Genomic DNA, 26,294 nt, shown 5'->3' with positions numbered 1-26,294 from the left:
TCCGCCCCTAGGTACATTGTACATGACAATGGCAGTGGCGGCCTCACGTAGCTCGCGCCACCAGCACGTCCGATGAGGCGTGCGCGGCAAGCCCACAACGGTGTGGATGGCGCGACCTGTGTACGCAAGGGAGGTTGCGGGAGTGTGCTGGGAGGACAGCGGTGGCGCGCTAGGAAAACTAGGAGAGAAAGATCGAATTCTATTACTTTTTAACTTTTTACTAATTTGAAAATGTGAAATCGAATTCTTTTACTTCGTATGGTTGTCACAATTTTGAACTAGTTCTAGTGCAAAGCCGTGCCAACTTGGGAGAGAGTAACTTTTTACTAATTTGAAAATGTGAAAAGTAAAAAATGTGATACTCCGTTTTACCCATGTGGTGTACAGAGAGGTTTCTATGTTGGATATCTTACCTTGGTTGTCCAAGGTCTCGGATACGACGTGTATTTCTATCTCGTGTATCGATCGGTACATTCTAACACACAGTGCGAATCCCTCCAAGATATATACAGTACAATTTGAATATTTTAAAGTTGCACCTGCTCCATCTTTTTTTTGTTCATGGAAGCGTATGCAGTAGTGCATTAATTAATATACAGTGTAAATATGTGAAATCCAAATGTTTACTGGTATTTAAATCTCATGTTCGAGGGTGGAGGTCTTGCCAAATCAGTAGAGTATAATGTCGGCCAACTTAAGGCACTGGTTCTAGAAACAAGGTTCAGAGGATACATTGGGTTCAGAAAAAAGAAAAGAAAATCATTCTCACGGTCCCCATTAACCATGTCAAAACCAAAACACCTGCTCATCATTCTTATCAAAATATTACATACACTTTTTAGAAATAGATACGTCCATTTCTCTAACAAATTTGAGACAAGAATTATGAAAATTTGAGACAAGAATTATGGGACTACGGGAGTACTAACTTCGTTTGAAAATATAAAATGTAGTTCCTCCAGCCGGAATTAATTGTCGTTGATCTAGTACAAGGAGTATTTCATCTCCTTGGTCAAAGCTTTGACCAAGAATTACTCCATTAATTAACATGCGACTTACTTTATACAAATTATTTTGAACACGAACACAATGACAGCAAATTTATTTCACAAATACTTCCTCCTTTTTACAAAGGTTGACGTATTTTTTCGTTAAGACAAGCATTTGATCAAAAATTACTCTATCAATATGTAAGTTATATGATACGAAACCATGATCATTAGAAAGAACTTTTAAAGACGAATCCATCCATATAAATTTCATGTATGAAAAAACACATTTCAATGGAATTTTCATCGGTCAAAGCCTCGTCCTAACGAAACAAAATACGCCAACCTCTGTGAAATGGAGGAAGCAGATCATTTGACGCAACGACTGTTACATCCATCTATATAGTTCATTTGAACCTACAAATATACTCCATTTGAACTAGCAGCTGCCATTAATTCTATATACTTTAATTCAATTGTCACGCTGGATAAAATTTCACGTGATAGCATCAGAAAAAGGGCAACTACTGCATTACATGATGCTACAAAACTCTTATTACAGCACAGTGGCCTTCCAAAATATATGCCGTGCACGAAACTACATACATTACAGTGACAACACCAACATTGGAGGCATTATTTACGTACTATCCCCTCCCTCTTTTTGCATAGATCCACACTACTATAGTACCATCGTTTTCTCGATGAACCAGAGGCAATTTTTGGCTTAGACAAGCTGCACAACCGCAGCGATCCTCAGAGCTCCACCTTGGAGAAGATCAGCAAGTTCATCAAACAGTATTGCGGTGCGCCAACCCCACCCTTTTGGAGCTTTGGGTAGGAGAGTTCCGGCCTGCTTCAGGCTTCCAAATATCATGACCTCTCTCTTTGATGGACAGATGAGCTAAGAACAGACAGATGGCGAATTATACCATATACATTATCAATGAAACAATGGGAAAAAAACTGACATAGATACCTGATAGCGAGCAGTGACCTTTTCCCGGGGGTCTACATACATGTGGGCCTGAGGAAGAAGTACATCAGCTGACCATAGTATCTTTGTGGTGCATGAATTAATCCGTTAAGTTACTCACCTTCCTCGTGGGTTCTAATAATAACTCAGCTTTGCGTCTGTGGAGAAAAAGCCCTGCATTGTTGATTTGTTAAATGCTCACATGATTTTGCACAAACAACAAAGGCGGCTTGTAAACATGACAGAATCAGATGAGATTTTTCTTTTACCAAGGGTGCGACGCCCATGAGGATCCTCATCATTGAACGCCTGAACACTTACCTGCAAATGTTCATGTTTATTACTCCGTACCTAACTTGATTTAGGGTGTAAGAAGCTTGGATAGAAGATATAAGACCAAAAAGTAAGAAACCTTCCATAGCGAGCCAGCGTAAAATACTTCAGCGGAATGTTTCACCTGACCATCTCCAAGCCTATGCACATCTTCAAATTCAACCCTGTATTTAGTAATAGTAATTAACAGGTCAGAACTTTGAAAAAATGATATTAGTATAGAGGTTGTCAAGTTTGAAGCTAATGAGGTGTGTAGGGAACAAAGAAATATGAGAACATGTCTTGGTAGGCTAGTCTAATAAGAAATTACAAGAAATTGTTTCTTCCCCCCCTGCGTTTGGCGAAGGCATTAACATCCAACTGGAAAGTCTGTACTTTGGTAATCAAGTAAACACCATACTGAACAAGTCAATTTTTTTCTTTCCCCAAACCAATGTCCAAAGAAGTGGTGTGTGTTGTAAACTTGTAAAAAATGCAAAGACAAAATAGATAAGACATCTTACCCGAAGCGGAAAGGAGGGAAATGACTAAGCGGTGTTCTCATGTCCAATGATATAGTTGTGTTGTCTGCACTTTCCCAATTGGAGCCAAGTTCATGCTCTTTTGACTCTTGCATCTGGAGAGAAGAACCACCTGGTGTAGAAACGGAAGCAGCACTGGAATATCCGGTTTGCATGCCTGTCTCAAATATACTTTCTGCCTGATGATGAGAAGCGCTGCTTTCTTGGCTAAGATTGACCAATGCAGTCAGACCATCTCCAGGAATATCTCCATTGTGGTCAACTCTAGGTTCGGATTCATCATTGGCAAATGATTGCTGGCCATTTCTTGAACCAAGCCCATAAGGAACACGAGAGAAGACGTAACGCGTAGGTGCCCAAGCTGCACCAGGCACATTTGAGTTTCCTCTCCCAATGCCAGCAAGTCCATCAACTGCACCTCTTACGTTAACACGCACAGGACCAAACATACCATTCCCATCGCCTTGGGCCTCCGCAAGGTAGATACTACCCGCAGTACCTGAAGCACTGCTCCGATCATGCTCCTGCCTGTAGTGGCTGTGTGTACTCACGTATGCTTGTTTACAAGCACAAGCATTACTTGTAAGGCAACAGTTTCTGCAAGTATCGGCAACTATTGCTTGCACTCTGTGACACAGGAGCATCTGTATTACCAAATCACCAAAGTCTTAGAGATGGTCTTAGAGGGAACGGAGTATTAAAAGGGAGAGAGCAGACTGAAAACCTGTAGCCAAAGACCATCGTTTATAGCTTTGCAAGGAAATTCAAACTCTTCCAGTTGCTTTCGAACACTTAACAGTGCATCAAATGACATATTGCAGTAGAGAAGAGAACCCCTTTCAAATATATTCATGAAAGCATTATAGTCATCAGCAGACAAAGAAGAATTCCCACTAATGCATCTAACCTGCCGTCGACCAACAACCCTACCACCCCAAATAGGTGCAGTGGGTTTTCCCCACTCAGCTGGAACTAATCCATTACTGGAAGAAGTTCTTGAGTAGTAATTCTTTGTTTGCTCAGAAGAAAGCCAGATATTTTCGTTAAATTGATAAGAAGTGCTCTCTGAGGATGGTCCTCCTGTAGAAATATCATTCTCCATCCTCTTGGAAGCTTCAGCATTCTAAATGTCAGAACAAATAGTACAATCTTAACATACTTATCCTGTGTCTGAGAAGTGATTTGTTTAACGATTACAATCAAAGTACATAGCACATTGCAAAGAAGCCCACGTGAAACTCTTACTTGTGGAACGGAGTGTGGGATGCTATCCTGCGGAATTATAATATTTGGGACATCAATAATGTTATGAGCAGTGTTACTCCGCATGTTATCATGCAACTTCAACTTCTGCAGTTCAGACTCCATTAGCTGCTCCTCACCAGTTTCATTCATCGGACTCTTTCCCTTCCCAATGGAACGATCAACAGTTGGTGAGCTTGACATAAGGTCCAAATTTTCGTTTCCACTAACTTCAACATCAGATACAGTGATCTTTGCAAGTAAAGCAAATAATGCTAGTTCAAACCTTCAAGTGACAAGACAAGTTGTTGTCATAGCTGGGCTTGCAAATTCTAGTACCATCAGTAGACAAGCTAACACATGCATACATACCGTTTCTCCTCATTAGGTACCCACAAGACGTCAGATGTAAGGAGAGCGTGCAAAGTTTGTGAAGAAAGTTTTGGAAGCACCTTCCAGCACAACCAAGAATTGAAAATCAATTGTCAATATTATGGATGTAAAAATCAATTATCAGTAGCATGTATGAAATACTCAAGATTGAAATTCACCCTAGTCCAACTATGTGTCATAATTCAGCGTTCCAATCGTACAGTTGCAGTAAAGAACTAAATATATTCAAACATTTCTTGTACACCCAAGTTGCATTTGTACTGCAACTTCTCACTGTTTGGTGAATGAAAACAGCAAAGGAAGTCCTAATAATATATAGGAATCTACAAGTACTTGAAGGGGCAGGGCTTGAACATCCACTCCCCCAACCAAGTGAGCTAGGTACACTTCGTATTGACTATAACATAGTCTTCATATTTTAAAAAAAAACTAAACCATGAATGCACACAAAAAAATGCTGAAAATTTTAGGCAAGATGATAAGTAGATGAGCTTTATGGAGAATATCGAACACAAATCCAATCTATTAACACGGTACCAGAATTAGACGGTAGAAGGGTAACCACCATAAACAACTTCCTCTCTTCAGAAATATAGGCTGTCCTAGGATTCGTGCAGTCAACTTTTAAAACCTTTGACCGCTAATTTGTCCTGAAGTATATAGATTGATTATATGCAAAATATTCATTAGGTTTGTCTTGGAGAAAAATAATATACTCGTGTTATTTTCATATTGATTACTGATAAAGACATACTGAAAGCTAGCAGTTTCCAAGATTCCTCTGGAACAAAACATTTGATAAGTATAGCATCTTAACCAACAAAATCCCCATGAAAGCTTCTTAGTCCTTACCTCTCGCAGTTCCAGTGTGGCACTTTGACAAAGATAACCCCAGCAAGCATTTCTGACGCGCTCTCCATGCCTACCATAGTCTTGGCTTTCGGCAAACAACTAAGACAGACAAGGGAAAATAAGAAAATAGATAAAGAGAAAAAAAACAAGACCATAGACAAAGAAGGTAAAAATAATAACACTGGTAAAGAAGATCATATATATACAAGTCCCAAAGATATGCTAATGGACTAACCTGGTATTGTAAAAAGTTTGAAGTCCAAAGCTCAGAAATAATAAAATCTGTGCATATTGTACACAAGCCCTGCAATAGACCATTGGTAAGTACAACACAATATCAAACAACTGAGGCACAAAAAGAACACTCTCAAATAAAAGAAACCTGAAGATCCAGAAATGATGCAGCTGCTAGTACACGAAACGCATTGTTATCATTAAGCTTGGGGGCTTGCCCATAAAGATATGCCAACGCAATTGAAATTGCCTCCGAATCAACATTAGCATCATCTATATGCAAGACCACTGTAGGTGCTCCAGCTTCTCTCCAGGGACCATGCAACATATTCCTGACAATTATTTTTACACAGAACCTGCTTATCAGTTTCAGATTTTGCTACAGTTGTGGACAAATTTGAATATGTCGCTCCTAGGAAAATTATAATCTAGCGGAATGAAGAGGTTTGGCTGTAGAAGAACGTTCCCTTTGATGTTTAAGGTGTATACAAGAGATATAGGCAGTGAAAAGTACTCCCTCCATTCCTAAATATAAGATGTTCTAGCTTTGTCCTAAGTCAAACTTCTTAAATTTTGACCAAATTTATAGAAAAATCTACCAACATCTACAACTCTAAATTAGAGTTACCTTCATGATATATGTCTTCATAGTATACTTATTTGATATGTAGATGTTAGTACATTTTTCTATAAACTTGGTCAAACTTGAAGGACAAAGCTAGGATTATATTTAGGAACCAAGGTAGTATTTTACATTAATCAGGCTTTGTTGATTACTCCATCCGGTGCAAAATGCAGGGCGCCGACACATCCCAAGATTTATGTTTGACCAACCATTAGACCAATAAAATGTGAGTACTGTGACGCAGAGGAGATACCATTAGAAAAATGATTTTGATTATGAATCCAATGATATGGTGCTTTTGTCACATGACCCACATTTGATTAGTCTAATTGTTGGTCAAACTAAATCTTAGGATGATGTGAGTGTCTTACATTTTGCAACAGATCATTAAGCCATCAAACCTCCATTTAGCTTCACTTGTTGGAAGGAGGGCAAACTTGTTTCATTAGAAAATTCAAAGATGGAATTAACATATCCCTACTCGAGAAAAATGCAGTGTTTCGCTTCACAATGCATACTAGCTTCCTTTTTTTGGGATACCAAAAATGTTGCACTAACGTGCTCCAATCAACAACGGAATTGGTCCCTACACACAAAAGCGGCTCGGATCATTCTATTAAACACTGGAATAGGGGTCATAGCACGAGAAATTGCCGAAATACCTCGGCTGGACAGTCCGACGGAAATGCAATTCATTCTAGTATACGAAACGATCTAGATACTCAGTTGGCAGCAGTAGAAACTCGGATCGGCACTGGACAGAGAGGCCCGAGGGATCCTCTCCGCACTCTCTAGGAAGCTCACATGAAATAGGTGCTGCGGGAGAGGATGAAGCGGTGGAGGCGGTAGGTGGCGCCCATGGCCTCGACGACGATGTCGGAGAAGGAGCCGGCGCCGAAGCCCTCGGCCTGGATGTGGTCGCACAGCGCCGCGAGGTTGCAGTCCACCGGGCGGAGCTCCGCGGCCGCGACCGCCAGCTCGTACGGCCGCGGCGCCGCCGCCGAGGGAGGCTGCGTGGACAGGGGCGCCGCGGGAGCCGACCCCTCCGCCGGAGGGTGCGGCTGCGCCGCCGCCGCCGCGGACATGTGGGTTGAGGGGCTAGGGTTTAGTGGAGCTGTGGAGGCGTGTCGGTGCGACGGGGACGAGGAACGGAATGGGGAGAGACGGATCGATCGGGAGGTAGAAGAAAGCGTCGCTTCAGAGGCCTTGCAATTTTATTTTATTTTGACAGTACGGAGGCCTTGCAGTTACTGTCGCCGTGTCACGATTGATTCCCCAAAAAGAGAAGTTATGTCACGATAGATGAATGTTTTCTTTCTCATTGTTAACGAAAGTATTTTCCTTTTTCTAACCAGAAATAGACTCTTCAGTTTCACATTCGCCCCTACTCACAGCTGAATTTTTCTTTTCGCATATGTAAATGTAATTTGAATATGAAATTTGCTACTGCATTTTTTGTACGGATGCTGAAATGTGTTTCTGATCTTTTTCACAAATTTTCATTGGTAAGTGAAAGGTCTAGTTGCACATGTGGACTCAAAGGGGGGCCCTACTCCCTCTTTCGAGTGCAAAGTTGCAAAACCGACCCTCAAATGACCATCGGTTGATTGTATGTTTTTCTAAATTGATTTGTCTTAACTCGTGTATGGAGCGGGGATTATAACACGTATATTGAACAAACACCTTTGATTTCTTTTAACAAAATAAACTGCTCACGCTTACTCTAGTGAACTTCAAAGCTGAGGGAGAAACCTCGATTGCGATATTTTAGGGTCATGAGGTGGAATCCGTTGCTTGATGAAGTTCAGCGTTGCGGACGGGGGTTTATACTGAAATCTAGAACTGAGCTGGCCCCGATAAAGAAATGGTTGACTCCAAACAGAAGTCAAAGTGAGGAGAAACAGCAACAAGAAGAAAGATTAATTGATACAATGGTTCACAATTTGCACCATTTGTTCATGTTTTCAAACTAGCCCATGATCACTTGTTGTATTTGGAAGATAAATCCGGCCATCATACGATCATTTGATCGTAGTTCTTATAGCGCAACATGTCTCGTGTACGAAGTACTACACCATCACTTTGAGCCTTCCTATCCAAACAACTACACCTTTCACCGTCCAACCTCCTCCCCTTTCCTATCTCCGCTTCTTTCTTACATCTCCCGTCCACCACGCCCCTCCTCCCCCCTCCGTTGCTTCAGCCGGTCATCGCTGATGCTCATTACCAATCCAACCGTTCGGCTTAGAGGATGACAGGCACTATGGGCATCAAGCTCTCCGTCGCCTCATCGGTCGCCAAAGTCGAGTCTGGCGCCCCTCCACCGTGCTCCATCTTCCTCCTCCTCTCCTTCGTTCGTCCTCCTCTTGCTTCTCATCCAGGCCTATTCGTTTCAAGGGGAAACTGGAGGAAGAATGTAGGAATAGGAAGAGGAAAATTTCCTTTGTGGCCTCTTTCAAGGAAAAAACACGGAAATTTTAACGTCCACTCAAAGCTTATTTTTGGATTCATCTGTTTTGCATTCCTTTGTTTTCCAATACTCTATTTTGCATATGGTTTTCTATCATATTCCTATTATTTTTCCTATCCATGTCTTTTGCATTCTTAAGAACCGACTAAGCCCCTGAAGAGTGGTAAATATTTGCCTTTTTTTTTGGCTAAGTTGCAGCTGTGGTTGTGTTGTGCATGTACAATTAAAACTGTTATTATTTGAACACCCCTACTGTCTACTGCTCATCACCGCCACGACGGTGGCTCAGAATTCGGTTCGATATGTACATACTTGATTATACCAATTACTGTAATTGCTAGTATTCCAAGCTGCCTGCTGGATTTATAAACGTCAAACAGCCGAACGGACTTCCTTTTATACAGATTACGCGTCCTAATTAACGTCTGCAGATCTGTACGCATTCAAACACGGCCAAAAACGAGTCCCGGAAGGAGCAAGACACGATCCGGATGCCTGGATCAAAAACCTCTTTCCTAGTAGGATAGCAAACACACACCGTCACAGATACCTAATTTAGAAGCAACAAAGAGATGCTCTAAAACGATATATATACATGGGATCTGGTTAAACGACTCCCTCTTTGAAGCCCCTGAACCCTTGGAGTACTAGCGCTACTATCGCAGAGCTCATCAGCCGGGCCGGCCGCCTCTCGCCATGGAGCGACGTGCCGACTCGAACGGCGACATCATCCTGGAGATCGCGTCCTCTGGGTCCTCCTGGAACCGGCCGCCCGGCGGCGAAACCGAAGAGCCCGGGGATGGCCATATAAGCGGCGCCGGCGGCGAATTCGCCGCGCCTCGCCGGGAACTGAGCTTCAGCCATGCCTACAGGACGGGGCACCGCAAACCTCAGGTACTACGAGTATATCCATGCATCTTATTTCCGATCAGATCCTGCACCGTTGTACCGCTATCGATTCTCGGGTAGATCGATCTTGATGCGTTTCTGCGTATATTGACTCTTGGTCTCCTCGGTACACGCAGGAGTTCACGGCGTGGCAGACGGCGGTGCTGGCGTTCCAGTCGCTGGGCATCGTGTACGGGGACCTGGGGACGTCGCCGCTGTACGTGTTCCAGTCCATCGTGCTGCCGGGCGCCGGGGAGACGGACTTCCTGGGCATCCTCAGCCTCATCCTCTGGACGCTCACGCTCATGAGCCTCGTCAAGTACGTGCTCATCGTGCTCCGCGCCGACGACCACGGCGAGGGCGGCACCTTCGCGCTCTACTCGCTGCTGCGCCAGCACGTCAGCTTCAAGGGCGGGGGCATGGCGGCGCCGTCCCAGCTCGCCGCCAGGCTGCCCTCCGACCTAAACCTCAGGTTCCACAGCAAGAAGAAGGAGAAGAGGCCGTCCTGGATGCACGGCTTCCTGGAACGCAGCGTCACGGCGCAGTCTTGCATCACCATCATCGTGCTCCTCGGCACCTGCATGGTCATGGGCGACGGCGCCCTCACTCCGGCCATCTCTGGTATGTACTCCTTCTGTTCCTAAATACTTGTCGTGGTTTTAGTATTGGAACAGAGGGAGTACATTCTTAATTTTATTTAATTTGTTTCCCCTTCCAACTCCAATAACAATGATGCAAATCTGATTTCTTTGTTTTCTCTGTTGATCGATGTGCAGTTCTTTCGGCCGTTCAGGGGATCCAGTCAAGATCACCGAAGATCGAACAGAGTAAGCAATCCAGTTGCCAGTCTGCAATCCTTTGCAGATGTGATTGCTTTCTCTTCTGAATTTCTGAATACATACATGCAAGGACTGACGGTGTGAATTGCATGATGCAGAGCACGTGGTGATGCTGACGGTGGTGATCCTGCTGCTGCTGTTCCTGTTCCAGCAGCTGGGCACCAGCAAGGTGAGCTTCTCCTTCTCGCCGATCATGATCGCCTGGTTCCTGTCCATCTCCATGATCGGGCTCTACAACATTGTCGTGCACTACCCGCCGGTCCTCAAAGCTGTCTCGCCGCACTACATCTACTACTACTTCGCCCGGAACGGCAGGGTCGGCTGGGAGCAACTCGGGGCCATCATCCTCTGCATTACCGGTCAGTGCTTCTTCTGAAATCTGTGTTCCAGCCTCCCAATTTTAAGGAAGGTACTGAATCTGAATTTTGTGACCATTGTATGTACAATATCAGGTGCTGAAGCTATGTTTGCTGACTTGGGTCACTTCAACAAGGCGTCAATTCAGGTACACACTGCATTGCAATCCCCTGCAAACTGTAGCTTAGTTATATAAGAAGCAACTCAAACCAACTGATGATGCAGCGCCTGACCCTCGACACTATCCGTGTTGCAGTTGGCGTTCTCGACATTGGTGTTCCCGTCATTGATCCTGGCATATTCCGGCCAAGCGGCGTACCTGATCAAGAACCCGGGGGACCTGAGCACGGCGTTCTACAGCAGCATCCCGGGGCCGCTGTTCTGGCCCATGTTCGTGGTGTCGACGCTGGCGGCCATCGTGGCGAGCCAGTCGCTCATCTCGGCCAGCTTCTCCATCATCCGGCAGTCCATCGCGCTCGGCTGCTTTCCGCGGGCCACCATTCGGCACACCTCGGACCGGTACGAGGGCCAGGTGTACTGCCCGGAGGTCAACTACCTGCTCATGGTGCTCTGCATCCTCATCACCGTCGGCTTCCAGGGGGGGCCGGAGATCGGCCACGCCTTCGGGGTCGCCGTCATCTGGGTCATGCTCATCACCACGGCGCTCATGACGGTGGTCATGGTGGTCATCTGGGACGTGCGGCCCGTGTGGGCGGGGGCCTTCTTCCTGAGCTACCTCGCCATCGAAGGCATGTACATGAGCTCGCTGATGACGAAAGTGGCGCAGGGCGGCTGGGTGCCCTTCGCCATCTCGGCCTTCTTCCTGGCGATCACGCTGTCGTGGACCTACGGCAGGAAGAAGAAGAGCGAGTACGAGGCGTCCCACATGATCGCCGGCCCCGAGCTCGCCTCCATCGTGGCCAGGTGCGCGCGCGTCCCCGGGGTGTGCTTCTTCTTCACGGACCTCATGAACGGCGTGCCCCCCATCGTGCGGCATTACGCCGAACACACTGGGTGCCTCCGCGAGCTGCTGCTGTTCGTCACCGTCAGGACGCTGCACGTGAGGTCGGTGCTCCCCGAGGAGCGGTTCCTCCTGGCGCCGCCCGCGGCAGCGGCGGACGACGAGCCGCTGCCCGCGGGGGTGTACAGATCCGTGGTGCAGTACGGGTACATGGACAAGCAGGACTTGGAAGGGGACGAGCTCTTGGAGTCCGTGGTGGCCGCGCTCAGGGAGGCCGCCGGCGTCGGCGGCGACGAGGAAGCCGAGATGATGGAGCTCGCGCGGAGGAGAGGGGTCGGCATCGTCATCGGGAGGACCATCCTGACGGCGGGCGAAGGGCTTGGCTGGTTCAAGAGGTTCGTCCTGGAGCTCTACCGGTTCCTGCAGAAGAACTTCAGGTCCAGCTGCTCAACACTGAAGATCGATTATGCCAAGACACTGCAGGTTGGCATGAAGTATAAGATCGATTAGATGGAATTTGGCTTGTATGTGTGAGTTATTCTTCGGGTTGCCAAACTGTTTTTGACACTGAGTGAATGAGTGCTAGATCATGCATGAACATTGATCAGGAATTTTGGAACAAAGTTATACTACTGTATTACGAAGTATATTTGAGTCAAGGCTAATCCGACCAAGCTATATTTAGAGCATTAAGTTATCTCACCGAAGATTGAAAATGACATCTTCAGTCACCTATGAACGTACAACTTTTTGTTTGGCTTGTATGTGTGAGTTCTATTCTTTTGTTTGCCAAACTGTTTTTGACAGTGAGCGAATGGGTGCTCGATCATGAACATTGATCAGGAATTTTGGATCTTATTATCCAAAAAATCAGGAATTTTGGAACAAAGTTATACTCCGTAGAGGACGGTTAATTAGTTTCCGACCAGGTCTCCTTCTCTGACAGAAGAAATGACATCTTCACCTACGAACGTACAACCTTCAAACTTTTTGTTTGAACTACTAGCTACTACAGTACATTTTACTGCTCCTGTACACGAGCTAAGAAAAAAAAACGAGTTTTCAGAAATTGTTTGACTTTAAGAAAAAAAATGAACTTTCTGATATTTTTGGAGAACTTCCATTTTTTGACAACTTTATGAACTATCTAATTTATTTGCAACTTCTCATAAATTATTAATGAACTTTTTTAAAAGCTGATGAACATTTAGATACTTTTTTTTGGAAAACCTTCAATATTTTGACAAAGTTTCAGAATTCTATGTGGGCCTTCAAATTAATCTGTCAAATTTTCGGAAATTGTTTGTGAACAAAAAAGGAACAGGTCAAGTTTTGGGGAAAAAATCGGAGAACTTTCAATCCTCTTTTGACAAAAGTTTTGAAATTCTCAGTGAACTTCCAAATTTATTTGGATAACTTTCAAATTTGTTGGTGAACTTTCGATTTTAACAAACTTCATTTATTTGGTGAACTTGCGAAAATTCTTTGTGATCATTCAAGTTTTTTTTTGACAAACTTTCATAAAGGTTTACCAATTTTCGGAAATTTTGGGTCGGGGCCCTTGCAAAAAATATCAGAGACACGGTGGCCTCAGCGACCTTCCAGTTGCCGTGATGATGTCCATCTTGCCGCGCGCCGGCGGTCGCCAGATCCAGCGGAGGAGACGCCCGTTGGCCGACGCGCGGATTAGGGACATATATAGCTAATTTAGATTTAGGTGTATCAGAGGTAAGTTCATTAAGGATTGGGTAGGCTCAATCTCCAAGCAATGTTCAAGTTCATTAAGGATTGGGTAGGCTCGATCTCCAATCAATGTTCACTATGGTTTCGAGCAAAATTTGCTAAGTACCTGTATTGCTAACTAATCAATCAGGAATCAGATACTGTGCTGTACTAGCTCGATCCCTCCCTGGCCTTCTTTTTGCCTTTCGGAAAGTGGGTGATGCTAAATGTACATTGTGTACACTCTTTACGAGCCACACGTGTACCTTTGCCGTGTATCTAACAGCCGACTAATACTAGGTATTTAGTCTTGTTAACTCCGATATGTGTGCTGCATGTTTTTGGTGCGAATATCTGTTCAAACGTGACAAGAGGACGGATCGACCGACTGTGCTGTCGAGACCTCGGGGCTGAGGAAGCATCCAATGAACCGTGTGGTTATTCAATTGCTCAACGCGAGTTCAAAAGAAGAAAAGAAAACAATTCAATACTACTCTAGTTTTCTTTTGTGATCTGTTTGATTATATATTTGCACGTACCAGTACTACACTTCTCTTTGAGAACGTAGCTTATATTGCCTAAAAAAAGAATGTAGCTTTTACACTCTAGTAGTACAGCAGAAACTGCAGCACTTTTTATTGTACGGAGTACTTTATGTAGGAGTAATTTATTTCCAGTTAGATTAAAAAATTAGTCTCATGTAACAGCTGAACATACTGAAAAAATTCCACCACAATCTTTTATGACTTGTTGGCTATGTGCATCTGCTTGGCCCAAAGGCCGTCGGTTTGAACTCCTTTGAGACCAATAGAAAAAACTATAAAAAAATATTAACTGAATTCAACAGCTCCGCGACTTCATATGACAGAATTTGAGGATGCATTTAACATGCTTCGTACTACTTACTAAACTATCATCAAAACCGCACGACGATATTCCTCGGCTCCAAACAAGCGTCGTTCATTTATCTCAATCTAATGGACATCATCGTTGGTACTCCATCACAACACGGAATGAGTGCCGCATCTAAAAACTGTGGAGTACCATCGGTTGAGGGTAAAACGGTAATCAAGAGGATAATTACCTACTCTGTGATTTAAAAATAAACATGTTTATTTAATCTAGGCAGTTTATGTTTCCTATGGAGAGACGGTGATTCCGGCGGCCTTCCAGCCATCACACGGCTCGCCCAGTCGCCCTAGTAGCCGAAGTAGCAGGCAAGGCCTTCTGATACGGTAATGAGTTCTATCCGGCTGGATCACAGGGATATACTAATAGCAGTAGTTCATCACTTTGACTGTGATGGAGATTTCAGATGGTGTATGCAATCACCCATATGCTAGTATTTTTCTTTTATAAAGAACCAGAGGAAATTGCATGCCAGATCCTCAAACTTGACAGGCATGTTCAGTTTCATCCATCAACTTGCAAACTTTGAAAACGAGACCTTAAACTTGGCAAATTGGTTCATTTTAGTCCAGATCAACGAATTCATGATTAATTCGGCTACGCTGGCAACTAACATAGACATGGCTGGCATAAGAGGTCCTTTTTGCAAATTTTCAGGCGATGGAGTATTCCGTTTAACCCCATGAAGAGTTAGGTCTCGTACCCGGTCCACAAAGCCAAATCCTTCAAAGTCTTGAATCGATGGTTCAGAAGCACCGCCAGCTGCTTCGTCGTATAGCAATCAACACCACCGCCCCCATCGCCTCCCCCATTCCCTTGGCCGCCACCGATCGCGAGAACGTCGCCGATGTAGGGCCGAAGTGGGTTCACCAGCGAGGGAGGCGACTCTATCATGTCTTGGCCCTAGAGGATGAGAGCATATCGTGGCCACAGGGAGGATTGTCAGAGGATGAGGAAGGGTATTTTGTGAAAATATCGCGGTTGTCACCTCCTCTAAGCGAGGGCTAGACCACAGGTTCGAGACCGAACTCTTCCAAAGGGTTAAAATGGAGGATTTCATCGCCCAAAAATTCGCGAAAAGAACTCGCCCAAACCAACCATGTCCACATTAGCCGCCAGCATGGCCGAATTTAGCCCGAATTCATCGATTTGGATTAAAATGAATCGGTGTGCCAAGTTTAAGGTCTCATTTTTCAAGTTTGCAAGTTAATGGATGAAACTGAATATACCTGCTAGTTAAGGACCCGCCATGCAATTTCCTCGAAGAACCATGAGATCTGCACATCGGATTAAGCCCTAATTTGAAACCTAAACATGCCATATGCCATGGTACCTCTCTAACGGGGAGGAGGCAGTGACGGCATGCAGATGTGGTTGATCTGGACGGAGGGTCACGTCAGCCTTAGCCTAGCATGGAGAAAGTCTAATATACCCTTTTAAATCAAGGGTTAGATTTGATTGGTACTTCAGTCCCTCGTTACGGAGTACCAGGGTACCGTAAAAAATCTCTTAATTTTCATGCCATCCTTGGTCATATACTCACTCCGTTCCATATTTCTTGTCGAAATATTACATGTATCTAAACGCTTTTTAGAATAGATACATTTATTTTTGACAAAATGGAGACAAAAATTATGTAACGGAGGCGGAAATATAATTCATGAATGTGCGCTCCATGCTCCATGGCACGCTACTGATATGCACTGTTCTCATATCCAGAGTCCACACGCTGAGGACCTGAGTATCATCATCTTCGTTTTTTGCACATCTTACATGAAAAGGCGTAACGATTCGGTCAACAAGTGCCTCTTTTGCGGTTTTGCGATGCTGATTTTTATCACTTTAATTGCCCCCTCAAAAAAGATTCCCTCTGCTGTCCCGTATAAACTCGAGATCTCTATAAACTAGTACTACAGTGACATGCATGCTCGTTATACGCGTGGTTCCGTGCGCTCTGTACAGAAACTAATTAATTAATTACTAATAATCGTGATTAAGAAACGAACTTAATCGAAAAGTCTCCTGTAGACTCGATGATAATTTAGTCGTGCTCCATTATTTAGCAGAGTTGCTGATCTGCACAAGGCTCCCGGTTTTCTGGCAGGCCCTCGCTTAATTTGTTTAACACCGCCTCCTGGGACGATCTCATACGTACATCTCGTGCGCCTTAATTTGGCCTTGTATGTTGACATACTCAGCAGTCAGCACCATGCAAAACAGGCATCCATATCCGTTTTAGTTAGGTCATCGCCACAAACAAGCTAAGGCAGACAAGCCGTTCTGCCCAGAAGCATGCGTGCAGGAGAACGGATTAATGCACTAATCTTGATCGTGACAAACAGTGGCCGGAGGTTATTTTTTCTGGTGCTCGATCTGTCTTATTGGCATATTTTGCCACGTGTGGATAACTGTCGTGTCGTAAAAGAATGGATGACGGTGGGTCCTCCCGTCGCCGGCCGGCTCCTGTGTAGAGTGACATCAGTGAAAACGAAAGGGAAAAAATAAAATAAGAAACAGGAATTAGTAGCTAGTTAAGTTAAGATCTATCAGTCCATGGAAAACGAGAGGGGGAGAGAGAGAGACCTAACCTTTTTTAGGTCATAACAGTCCATGAACTGAAGAACAGAAGCCTTTTTGTGGGCGTGAATAGAAACACAGTCATCCGGCCCCGGCCAGTACGTACTAGTACTACCGATGGTGAGATATGAGAGAGGGACGATCCATTGGCACATGTTACGCGTTGCGGCTTATTTGGATCGGACCCAAGTTTCAGCATCTGTACTCGCAGATAACAAGAAGAAGAAAAAGAGTTCTTTCACCATCTGCATTGGCATTGGAATGGAAAGAAAGGGATCAGAGTCCACGTGTTTCGCGTTCACTGTACCAAGATGCTGCTTTGTACGCACCACCACCAGCTAACTACTCCTAGTTCGAATACATAACGTACGTCCATATGATCTGCACAATCGCATGTTTGATACGGAGTAACTTAAATTGAGAAAAACAAATCATCATACACGTACTACATACAAGATGTGAACCGGTGCTTAATTAACCATGCTTGCACATCCCCGCAAAAAAAAAAAACAATGCTTGCACTGCAATTTGGGGAAGGAACATTTACGTATCCTAGAAATTCCTTTAACCACCATATGCCATTTTGCCATATCCCCATGCTAAAATTAGCTCGAACAAGCACCAGCTAAACGTGTTGCTAATTGCATGCTGACGATCGAGTATACCCGTACACTAGCTCGAGCATAAACAAATTTTTTCGAGTGCAGCACTATTCTATCCTATCTCGTGACGCGTACAGTGCCATAAACTAATCGCAGCGCCCCCAATAATGAATTAATTAATATTCTAACCACAAATATACAGCGCCACTATAAATAGGCCAACCAGCCCACCACCCCCCAATCATCTCATCTCATCGGAGGTCAGCAGCAGAGTGATCTCTCCTCCGCCGTCCGATCTCTCATCTCACCAGTCAATGGCCAAGATCCAGCCCCTCCCAGCCTCCGCCGGCGCCGCCTCGCCCTCCGACGAGGCGGCCTGCACGACGACGACGACGTACACGGTGTGGATGAAGTCGCTGGTGTTCAACGGGAACGGTTGCACGGTGTACGGCGCCGACGGGGCCGTGGCCTTCCGCGTGGACAACTACGGCTGCAGGGGCGGCCGGGAGGCCTGCTTCTTCATGGACCGGGCCGGGAAGGCCCTCATAGCCGTCCGCCGCAGGGGCTTCGGCGCCTTCCGGCGGTGGGAGGTCAGCCGCTGCTGCCACGGCGCCGCCGGCGCAGAGGATGAAGACGAGACCGAGACGGCGGCGCCATGGTTCGCGGTGCGGCGGGGCAAAGGCGGCGCCCCCATGGTGGCGATGCACGGCGGCGCGGGCCCCTGCTACAGGGTGGACGCTGAGGGGGGGAAGAAGGAGAAGAAGAATAAGGCGGGGTACAGGGTCGTCGGCGCCGTGGACGGCGCGGTGGCGGCCGAGGTGGCGAGGAAGACGACGGCGGCTGGGGTCCCGCTTGGAGACGACGTGCTCTCGCTGACAGTGGGCCCCGGAACGGATCGCTTGCTTGCCTTGGGATTGGTGGTCGTCTGTGGCCTCATGAACCGATCCATGTGAATATGTGATGTGATTCATTTCTCGTCCCGGAGCATGTTCACGGAAGTCTTCGTGCACCGCAAGATTGCAAATTTCTTTTGTTCATGTAATTCTTTTGCTATAGTTTGGTAGTGTCGGTGAGGAGTTTGTCTTCCAGACGAAAAATTTTATTTATAGGAGGAAAAAAGTCGAACACGCGCATTTGAGGGCATGTAGTCGTAGTACTCTTTTTTGGTGGATGTTTTTCAACCTTCCATGAGGGTTGTTTGAAAGTATACAGCCGTGAGTTTTGTAAAGATTAAATCACAATGAAACCAAAATCGTAGGAAAATCGTAAGGTGCTGTACAGATATTGATTATCCGTCTGGAAATTTTAACAGCTCATAATTTTTGTTAATCGGTATTGTACTCCCTCCGTCTCATATTAAGTGTCTCAAATTTATCAAATATGAATGTATCTATGCCTAGAAAGCGTTTAAATACATGTAATATTTCGACACTTAACGTGGGACGGAAGAAGTACGTAGTGGTAAGTCATAACTCAATTAGTCTACTTCAAAACTCCATATGGGTTATATAATTCCTGCCAGGCCCCTCGCACACTAAAAAGTGCAGACTCGCGTAAGCAACTAGTTTTATACTGAAAAGCACAGCGCTTTACAATCTTGATAAATCTCTCTAATGCTATAAGCAAGTTAGTTCGGTTGGCCCCTGTCACCTCCTTACAAAAAAGCGAACAGAAAGTCCAATACTCCTCCTCCTTCATAGAATAAGCATGCACCGAAACGGATCGAGACAGAGATGGCAAAGACGTTCCTACTACTCCAGCATACAGAGAGCAGTTTAGTCTCCGCGCGGATTACGATGCAGCGCAGGAAGGCAGCCACATGCCGTTTGCTACTCCAGTGAGCAAATTAATCATGGTGTGCAGCATGGAGAACAGAAGCTCGTTTCACATGCCCAGTTGCGCAGCCGGACCCGGTGAAAACGGCCCGCGGCAGAGGAATTGAAAGTCTCTCGGCACGCCAGGAGAAGAGGACGTTGGCATCATCCGACTAGTCGTCTCCCCACACCATCGTCATCGTCAGCGAGTTAAAAGCAAAAGGGCCGCCCGTGAAACGAGCTTTTCTATTACGTACGTACTACCTCAGAAAGGGGGTGGGCTTGAAAATATGCGGGCGGGGCCCAGGAGAGCACCAGCCCGTTGGGTTGGGCCCGTCGATCTCTCTCGCGCGGGCTACTCTATAGGTTCCTCCTGAGAATCCCAGCCAGAGCCTCTCAAAAAAGAGAGAAAAGAAAAAATAAGCCTGGGACGTCTGCATGTGCGGCGTGCGGCGCTGCCTCGTTCACTGTCGTACGATGCGATACGATCGATTCGTTGCTGTGTGCCCCAGCAGCGGCCACATGATCCGCGAAAGATCAACCACGAACGCACGCTCTTTTTTTTTATTTCCTTCTTCCATCGACTACACACCGGCTACAAAGTTTGGAAACTTGTATATTCTGTACTCGGGACGGAGAACAAACAAGTTTTAGGGCTCATGGCACGAATTAAGAAGCCGAGAGGGTGTGTCATGGAACACTATTGATGATTATGTTTAGAGAAACGCCTTTTTGCTGCTGTCCTAAGCTTACCCATGGCCCTTTCTCGTTGACATCATCGCTTCAACAACTACTCCTGCTGCTCCGGATCGATGCCATTGCCATGCCGCCAACAACTCCGGCCCGGCCCCAACCGTCAACGACTTCGGCAGCTCGGGAGCACAAAGAAAAGAAAAAAGGGCTACGCGCCTTCGACACGACCTCTCGTTAAAGGCTCCAACTTGTGTTTTTTGTTTGTCAAACACAAGTACACAAACTCTTTTCGCGTCCCCTGTTCCCTTCTGATCATATCATACTCTGGCTCAGCTCCCCACCGACCCCGCCGTCCCCGCCACGCCACCTCTCCCCCACCCGGCGGCGACCAGTCCGCCATCGCCCCCATGCCGCTCCCGACGATGACCCACTCCTCCTCCTTCCTCCTCCCGTCCCCGCCCGCCGAAGCCGCCGCCGCCGCCGACGCGGTCGCCTACGCCGTCATCGTCCTCAACCAGCGCCTCCCCCGCTTCGCCTCCCTGCTCTGGACCCGCGGTAACGAATCAGTCAATGCGCCCCTTTCTCTTCTCTTCCCCGCTCCAACCGGGGGCCATTATTGCTGGCTTTCGCTCTCCCGAGCGTGAAGATTGACGTACGTCTTGACGTCTGAGCAGCGCAGCTGAGGGTGTGCGCGGACGGGGGCGCGAACCGGCTGTTCGACGGCATGCCGGAGCTGCACCCCGGCGAGGACCCCGACGAGGTCCGCGCGAGGTGATCAAAGTCTCCGCCCTTAGCTTACTACTACGTCTGCCATCTGTGCTGTGTTTGGCTCCGAGGCTCCGTGCTCATCATGTGCTTGTTGGAATGCACTGCAGTTAATTTTACTTTGGTTTGTATCCTTTATGCTGTTGTGTGGAAATGTTTGGGTTTGAGACATGTCAGTAAGATTCGAGTAGCCTGTGGTTGAACCCGAGTTACACTAGTGTTGGTTGGTGGTTCTCAATCTCCATCCTTTTCTGTACCGTGCATCTGCTTGCTTATTTTTGTCATATTTTGTACTTCTAGCTGGTAAAATATGTGTTTAGTGAAAAGCTCCCAGTTGCTCCCATTCTTCTTTACTCACGAATTTGCACTGTTTAGATCTGATGCAATCTTCCTCGTTTTCTAATGGCTGGTGCGCACCTTCGCTTGTTAAATTTTTTGAAATACCTAACAATTTTCATCCAGAAGCTTGTGGGCGACTGAATGCTCTATTAGTCCAGCCATCTAACGCAACACGGTTGGAAATAAGAAAAAAATTCTCTTGTTTCCCAACTGTTTAGGAGTACATCTGATCATTTCATTTACGTATTTGTATATTATAATACACCATTATTTAATTATGAGCTGGAACATTAATTTATTATCATTTTAAATAATTTGTATCCAGCAAAGGAGCATATTTATTTAGTCGTTTGCCATGCCCGGTAGTTGTCAAGAGATTCATTTAAGAGAGTTTTATTTGTTGGTAGTTGGGAAGTAGGTTTAAGACAATTTTCTTTGTTGGGTGTTTATATGTGAAGATATCATTAATTTGTCCGTATCTTCTTGCAGGTACAAGCCCGATGCAATCAAAGGAGATATGGACTCTATAAGACCAGAAGTGAAGGAATTCTATTCCAATTTGGTAACTACTTCAAATTCCTTTTAGCATCCCTTGCTGAAAATGAGATGCTGAGGCTGGATAACTGAACCAACAGTCGAATAGCATGCGTCAACTGTCCTATGCACAAACCTGTCATTTTTTTGTGGTATCTAGGTGCACATGAATACGGAGTATATTTCTGATTGTCTTTTGGACAGTTGTGTGCTAGCGCAATATATAATTGGACAGCAGAACTTCATCTCTTCCTAGTTTGCATGATCTTCTTGTATGAGGAAGAAATCAATTTTCCTGTTTGAAACCAAAATTCTGAAATAATTACAATAATTATGCCTTTACATGTTTAGAATGTCCTAGAAAACCAGGAAGGGAGTGATGCCTTGTTTTTATGTAATTTTTAGTATACTTTTCCTGATAAGCAGTATCTATATACATAAAATTTGATGTGTAAGAAACATAAACTTAAGTATTGTTCTGGGCATATTTTGGAATGGCAAGGGTAACGATGCAAACTACTCCCTCCGTTCCATAATTCTTGTCGAAATATTACATGTATCTAGACACTTTTTAGGAATAGATACATCCATTTTGAGACAATTTTGAAGCGGAGGGAGTATTTCTATGTGCACTTGATTTGGCTCTCTCTTGTTTCTGCTTTACTACCTTTTGAGAGAGTGATCAAATGTCAATGCCACAGCCAGATTAATGAAGAAGTAGTTTATTCTGTACGAAGATGATTCATCTGATATAAGGTTTAGATGGGGAGGCCTTGACATCAGAAGTTCTTGTGCTGACTGGGACAGGAATGATTGCTCACTTACGACCAAATGATATACACTCTTCTTTGATCAATTGCAGGGCGCCAAAATAGTTGACGAATCACATGATCAGGACACCACTGACTTGCACAAATGCATATCGTTCATCACCAGAAATCCACCTGGCCCCGACAAGGCTAATGTACTCCAGATCAGTTAATCAAATCATAAGTTATAGGTTGTGGTTATGCAACACCAGCTTTACAGATGTTACTGTGTTTTGTTTAACTGCAGCTGTGCATTCTTGTCCTTGGTGCACTTGGTGGAAGGTTCGATCACGAGATGGGGAACATCAATGTATTATATCGCTTCTCAAACATCAAGATCATCCTCCTGTCAGACGAGTCCTTGATCTTTCTGCTCCCAAAGACACACAATCATGAGATCCTTGTCGATCAATCGATCGAGGGTCCTCATTGTGGATTGATCCCCATGGGCATGCCCTCAAGCAGCAGCACCACCACTGGGCTACGGTGGAATTTAGGTACAGGCATCTAACTTGCAACCTCTTTTCTTTATGGCAACATAGTCTGATGGTCTCTGCTGAATTTTGTCTACAGATAATACCAGCATGAGTTATGGTGGGCTGGTAAGCACATCAAACATCGTGGATGACAAGAAAGTAATGGTGACTTCAGATTCTGATCTTATCTGGACAATATCACTTCGAAACCACACTTAAATTGTAGTATATTTGTTCCATCATGGACCGTGCTCTAAATTTTGGCTCGTCAAATTTGCGTCGATGGATTTTACATTTTTAACCCCTCTGTGATGATATCATCTTCGACTCCACTTTCCAATTGATACCAGTAAACCCGATCCACGAATCCATTCCACATTGCCAAAATGAGGCATATATGTTGTATGGTTTGAGAAAGTTCATTAGTTCTTTGCACATTTATGTACTACACTTTCAGGGGGTTTATAAGTGTGATGACATGATGCTTACTTGCATTTTGTTGCCTTTGTGCGCCTCGTGGTGGTGTAATTGCAGTTTGTTCGGAAAAAAAAATACTGAATGTGTGATGCAAATTTACAATACTTGTGTAGAGCATTCTAAAGAATAATATTTGTACTAGAATGTGTAGGATTATGACACATGTCACACGTCTCATGGTCATGTACAATTAATGTAATACCTTATAAACTAGTATTAGCCCCTCACCTTTTCATATAAAAGCATGCAAGGCTTGCAACCTTGCATAAAACCAAAATTTGTTGTCACTGCAGTGCTGCTTAAAACCTTCCATCTTATTAGCTCTAACATATAACATAATGAGTTCTTTCTATCGAACTAATTGATAAAATGTGTTGTTTTCCTTGTGTCTGCAGCAATGATGATCAATGTCTCATAAGAAGTTACAAAAATACAAAACAAAACATGTAAATTACAATAATTAACTTTTTCAAAGCGCACATTCACTTCCAATTTCTTAGTAACCGTAGAAAAAACAAATTCATAACATGTAAAGTGACAATTAAGATAGTTGGATCCTCACTAATAGAAAAAAAAAGAATACTGAATGCGTAATGCAAATTTGCAATACTTGTGTAGAGCATTCTACAGAATAATATTTGTACTAAAATGTGTTGGATGATGACACATGTCATACGTCTCATGGTCATGTACAAGTAATGAAATACCTTATAAAAGAGTCTTAGCCCCTCAACCTTTCATAGAAAAACATGCAAGACGCCACCAAGAACTTCATCAAGAGTGGCTTCTCTAATATGATCATCGCTTGCATAAAACCAAGATTTGCTGTCACTGCAGTGCTGCTTAGGACCTTCCATTCTATTAGCTCTAACATATATCACATAATGAGCTCTTCCTGCCGGGTCTCCTATGTGCTCTACAACTCCAACTAATTGATAAAATATGTTGTTCTCCATGTGTCTGCATCAATGATGATCAATGTCTCATAAGAGGTTACAAAAAATAGAAAACAAAGCATGTAAATTACAATAATCCTGCCTCTCTCTTCCCGATTCTTCCGGCACTGCCCAAGGCGACCCAAAAACCGGCGACCGGCATTCTAGGCGGCACGAGGCTTTGGCCCAGCGCGCGCTCCTTCGTCGACTGTGGCCGCCGGTGCCTTCTCTTTGAAACATGGCTGAAGTCCAATATCTCAAAAGGATGGAATGGAGATGCTAGACTTCTAATCCAGATGTTGCACATGTCGCCCGATCGTCGGCTCACATGTGAACAAATATTGGTATGAGAATAGTAATAATAAAACATTCGTTATTGTTGTGCCTTCTATATGTGTTCTTTTATCTTATTTTTGTCTCTATTTTCGCAGCTTCACCTACCTTAGGTCAATGATGTTGGAGCAGCAATTGCTCCTCTTCTTCTGAGCTGCTGCACTCTATGATGGTCGTTGCTGCCGCTGCCCTCTTCTTCCTCATCTGCTGCTCTATCTAATGGTCGTAGCTGTTGCTGCACTCTATGATGGTCGCTGCTGCTGCTCTTTCACTCTTACGCTGCTCCTGCTCTCTCTCGATCTCTCTAACAAAGGCAATACACGAACAGAAGGCAAACAAGATTTTGGGATCGGCCTACCTCTCACAGGACCGGCGTTTTTCTTCTTACTTTCATATCTTCTGTTACCAGAAACGAAACAGGATTACATGCTGATATAACGGCCAATATCGATCAGGCCATTAGCTCCACACTCACGCCATACCTCCAACTAACCCTGAGATGTATTCCTCCTGGAATCTCTCCAAGACTCACAGGACTCGGCCAGCACCCCCTAATTAAGTCCCCTGAATTCTTCGGGAGTTACAAAAGCATGCAATTTACTTAGACTTGGTGATCAACTCTTGCTGGCAGCTCGCCCGATGCCGCTTCGCACGACCTGCTACATCTCACCTCGCAAACCATTCTCTCTGACGGCTTGGCATCTTTAATGCTAACAAACGAGTGACGCTAATAAGCGGCTTTGAAATGTGAATGATACAAGAAGTGGCGGGCCTGTCAAATGCGGATATAGAAATAATGACAACAATCCAATCAAAGATCAGATTGTTTCGTTTGCTAAGCATGGTTGGCGTGCGCCGTGCACGGATCCGTCTAGGATGCACGAAATTGTGAGCATATTCCTTGAGCTCATATGTACTACCTCCGTCCCATATTAACTGTCTCAAATTTGCCCAAATATGGATGTATCTATGCCCAAAAAGCGTCTAGATTCATGTAATATTTTGACACTTAATATGGGACGGAGGAAATACAAAATCATTCATAAGTAAACTGATATAAATTCGAGAGCAAAACAGTATATAATTTGGCAGATGGTGAAAGTTAAAGAGGGAAAACCGCGCAATTTTTTAAACCAAGCAAGTAGAAATTTTTATGAGCATAGGAAAAAAGTAGACCAAAAATCAGTGTCATTCTGAGAAGAAATCATTTCATATGAGCGAGCAATCAGCAATGGTGTTGATTCAAATCAAACCAGCACAATTATGCAAACTACAAGTCACCGACCGATGACCCATCTGAGGAGATCAGCAGATGATGATGGAAAGAGCAAAACAACACTTTAACCCACTCTTCGCCATGGAAATCTTCATCATTTGTGCTTGGCATAAATGGAAATAACGAAACAAACTTCTTCTTTTTGTGAAGCAAGGATTCACTGCTACTACTGCAAGCTCACAAATTTAAGGAAGAAAAGAGATCTCTGATCTTAGCTTAGCTAGAACTCCTAGAATTTCTCCTTTTTCTTGTAAGGTTTTTCAATACTCCTTCCGTCCCATAAAGATTGGCACGGTTTTGAACTAGTTCGACACCGTGCCAATCTTTGTGGGAGTGCCAATCTTTGTGGGACG

General features: G+C 44.7%; 4 protein-coding genes across 4 annotated transcripts; 3 read left to right on the top strand and 1 right to left on the bottom strand.

Annotated features, from left to right (window-relative positions):
• Positions 1 to 1,361: 1,361 nt before the first annotated feature.
• Positions 1,362 to 7,354, bottom strand: LOC100840904. Its single transcript, XM_003564961.4, has 13 exons — positions 6,970 to 7,354; positions 5,689 to 5,872; positions 5,542 to 5,610; positions 5,307 to 5,405; positions 4,434 to 4,513; positions 4,065 to 4,347; positions 3,544 to 3,942; positions 2,802 to 3,463; positions 2,378 to 2,462; positions 2,235 to 2,286; positions 2,087 to 2,139; positions 1,969 to 2,016; positions 1,362 to 1,893 (listed from the first exon to the last, which is right to left on the bottom strand). Exons 1-13 carry the CDS (start codon positions 7,248 to 7,250, stop codon positions 1,717 to 1,719), a joined length of 2,472 nt encoding a protein of 823 aa, XP_003565009.1. The 5' UTR covers positions 7,251 to 7,354; the 3' UTR covers positions 1,362 to 1,716.
• A 1,714-nt stretch (positions 7,355 to 9,068) lies between these two features.
• On the top strand, positions 9,069 to 12,339 carry LOC100830203 (potassium transporter 6). The gene is made up of 6 exons (XM_003567386.2): positions 9,069 to 9,529; positions 9,661 to 10,144; positions 10,300 to 10,350; positions 10,461 to 10,721; positions 10,815 to 10,867; positions 10,976 to 12,339. Exons 1-6 carry the CDS (start codon positions 9,332 to 9,334, stop codon positions 12,188 to 12,190), a joined length of 2,262 nt encoding a protein of 753 aa, XP_003567434.1. The 5' UTR covers positions 9,069 to 9,331; the 3' UTR covers positions 12,191 to 12,339.
• A 5,374-nt stretch (positions 12,340 to 17,713) lies between these two features.
• LOC104582939 (protein LURP-one-related 11) lies at positions 17,714 to 18,793 on the top strand. Its single transcript, XM_010234480.3, has one exon. It carries the CDS (start codon positions 17,805 to 17,807, stop codon positions 18,441 to 18,443), a length of 639 nt encoding a protein of 212 aa, XP_010232782.1. The 5' UTR covers positions 17,714 to 17,804; the 3' UTR covers positions 18,444 to 18,793.
• A 1,157-nt stretch (positions 18,794 to 19,950) lies between these two features.
• LOC100840605 (thiamine pyrophosphokinase 1) lies at positions 19,951 to 23,492 on the top strand. The gene is made up of 6 exons (XM_003564960.4): positions 19,951 to 20,552; positions 20,672 to 20,768; positions 21,591 to 21,663; positions 22,498 to 22,599; positions 22,692 to 22,941; positions 23,018 to 23,492. Exons 1-6 carry the CDS (start codon positions 20,117 to 20,119, stop codon positions 23,137 to 23,139), a joined length of 1,080 nt encoding a protein of 359 aa, XP_003565008.2. The 5' UTR covers positions 19,951 to 20,116; the 3' UTR covers positions 23,140 to 23,492.
• The last annotated feature ends 2,802 nt before the right edge of the window (positions 23,493 to 26,294 follow it).

The sequence above is a fragment of the Brachypodium distachyon genome, chromosome 2, assembly GCF_000005505.3.
Source record: "Brachypodium distachyon strain Bd21 chromosome 2, Brachypodium_distachyon_v3.0, whole genome shotgun sequence".
In the NCBI taxonomy this organism is placed as follows: Eukaryota; Viridiplantae; Streptophyta; class Magnoliopsida; order Poales; family Poaceae; genus Brachypodium; species Brachypodium distachyon.
This window is presented reverse-complemented; position numbering and strand designations above follow the sequence as displayed.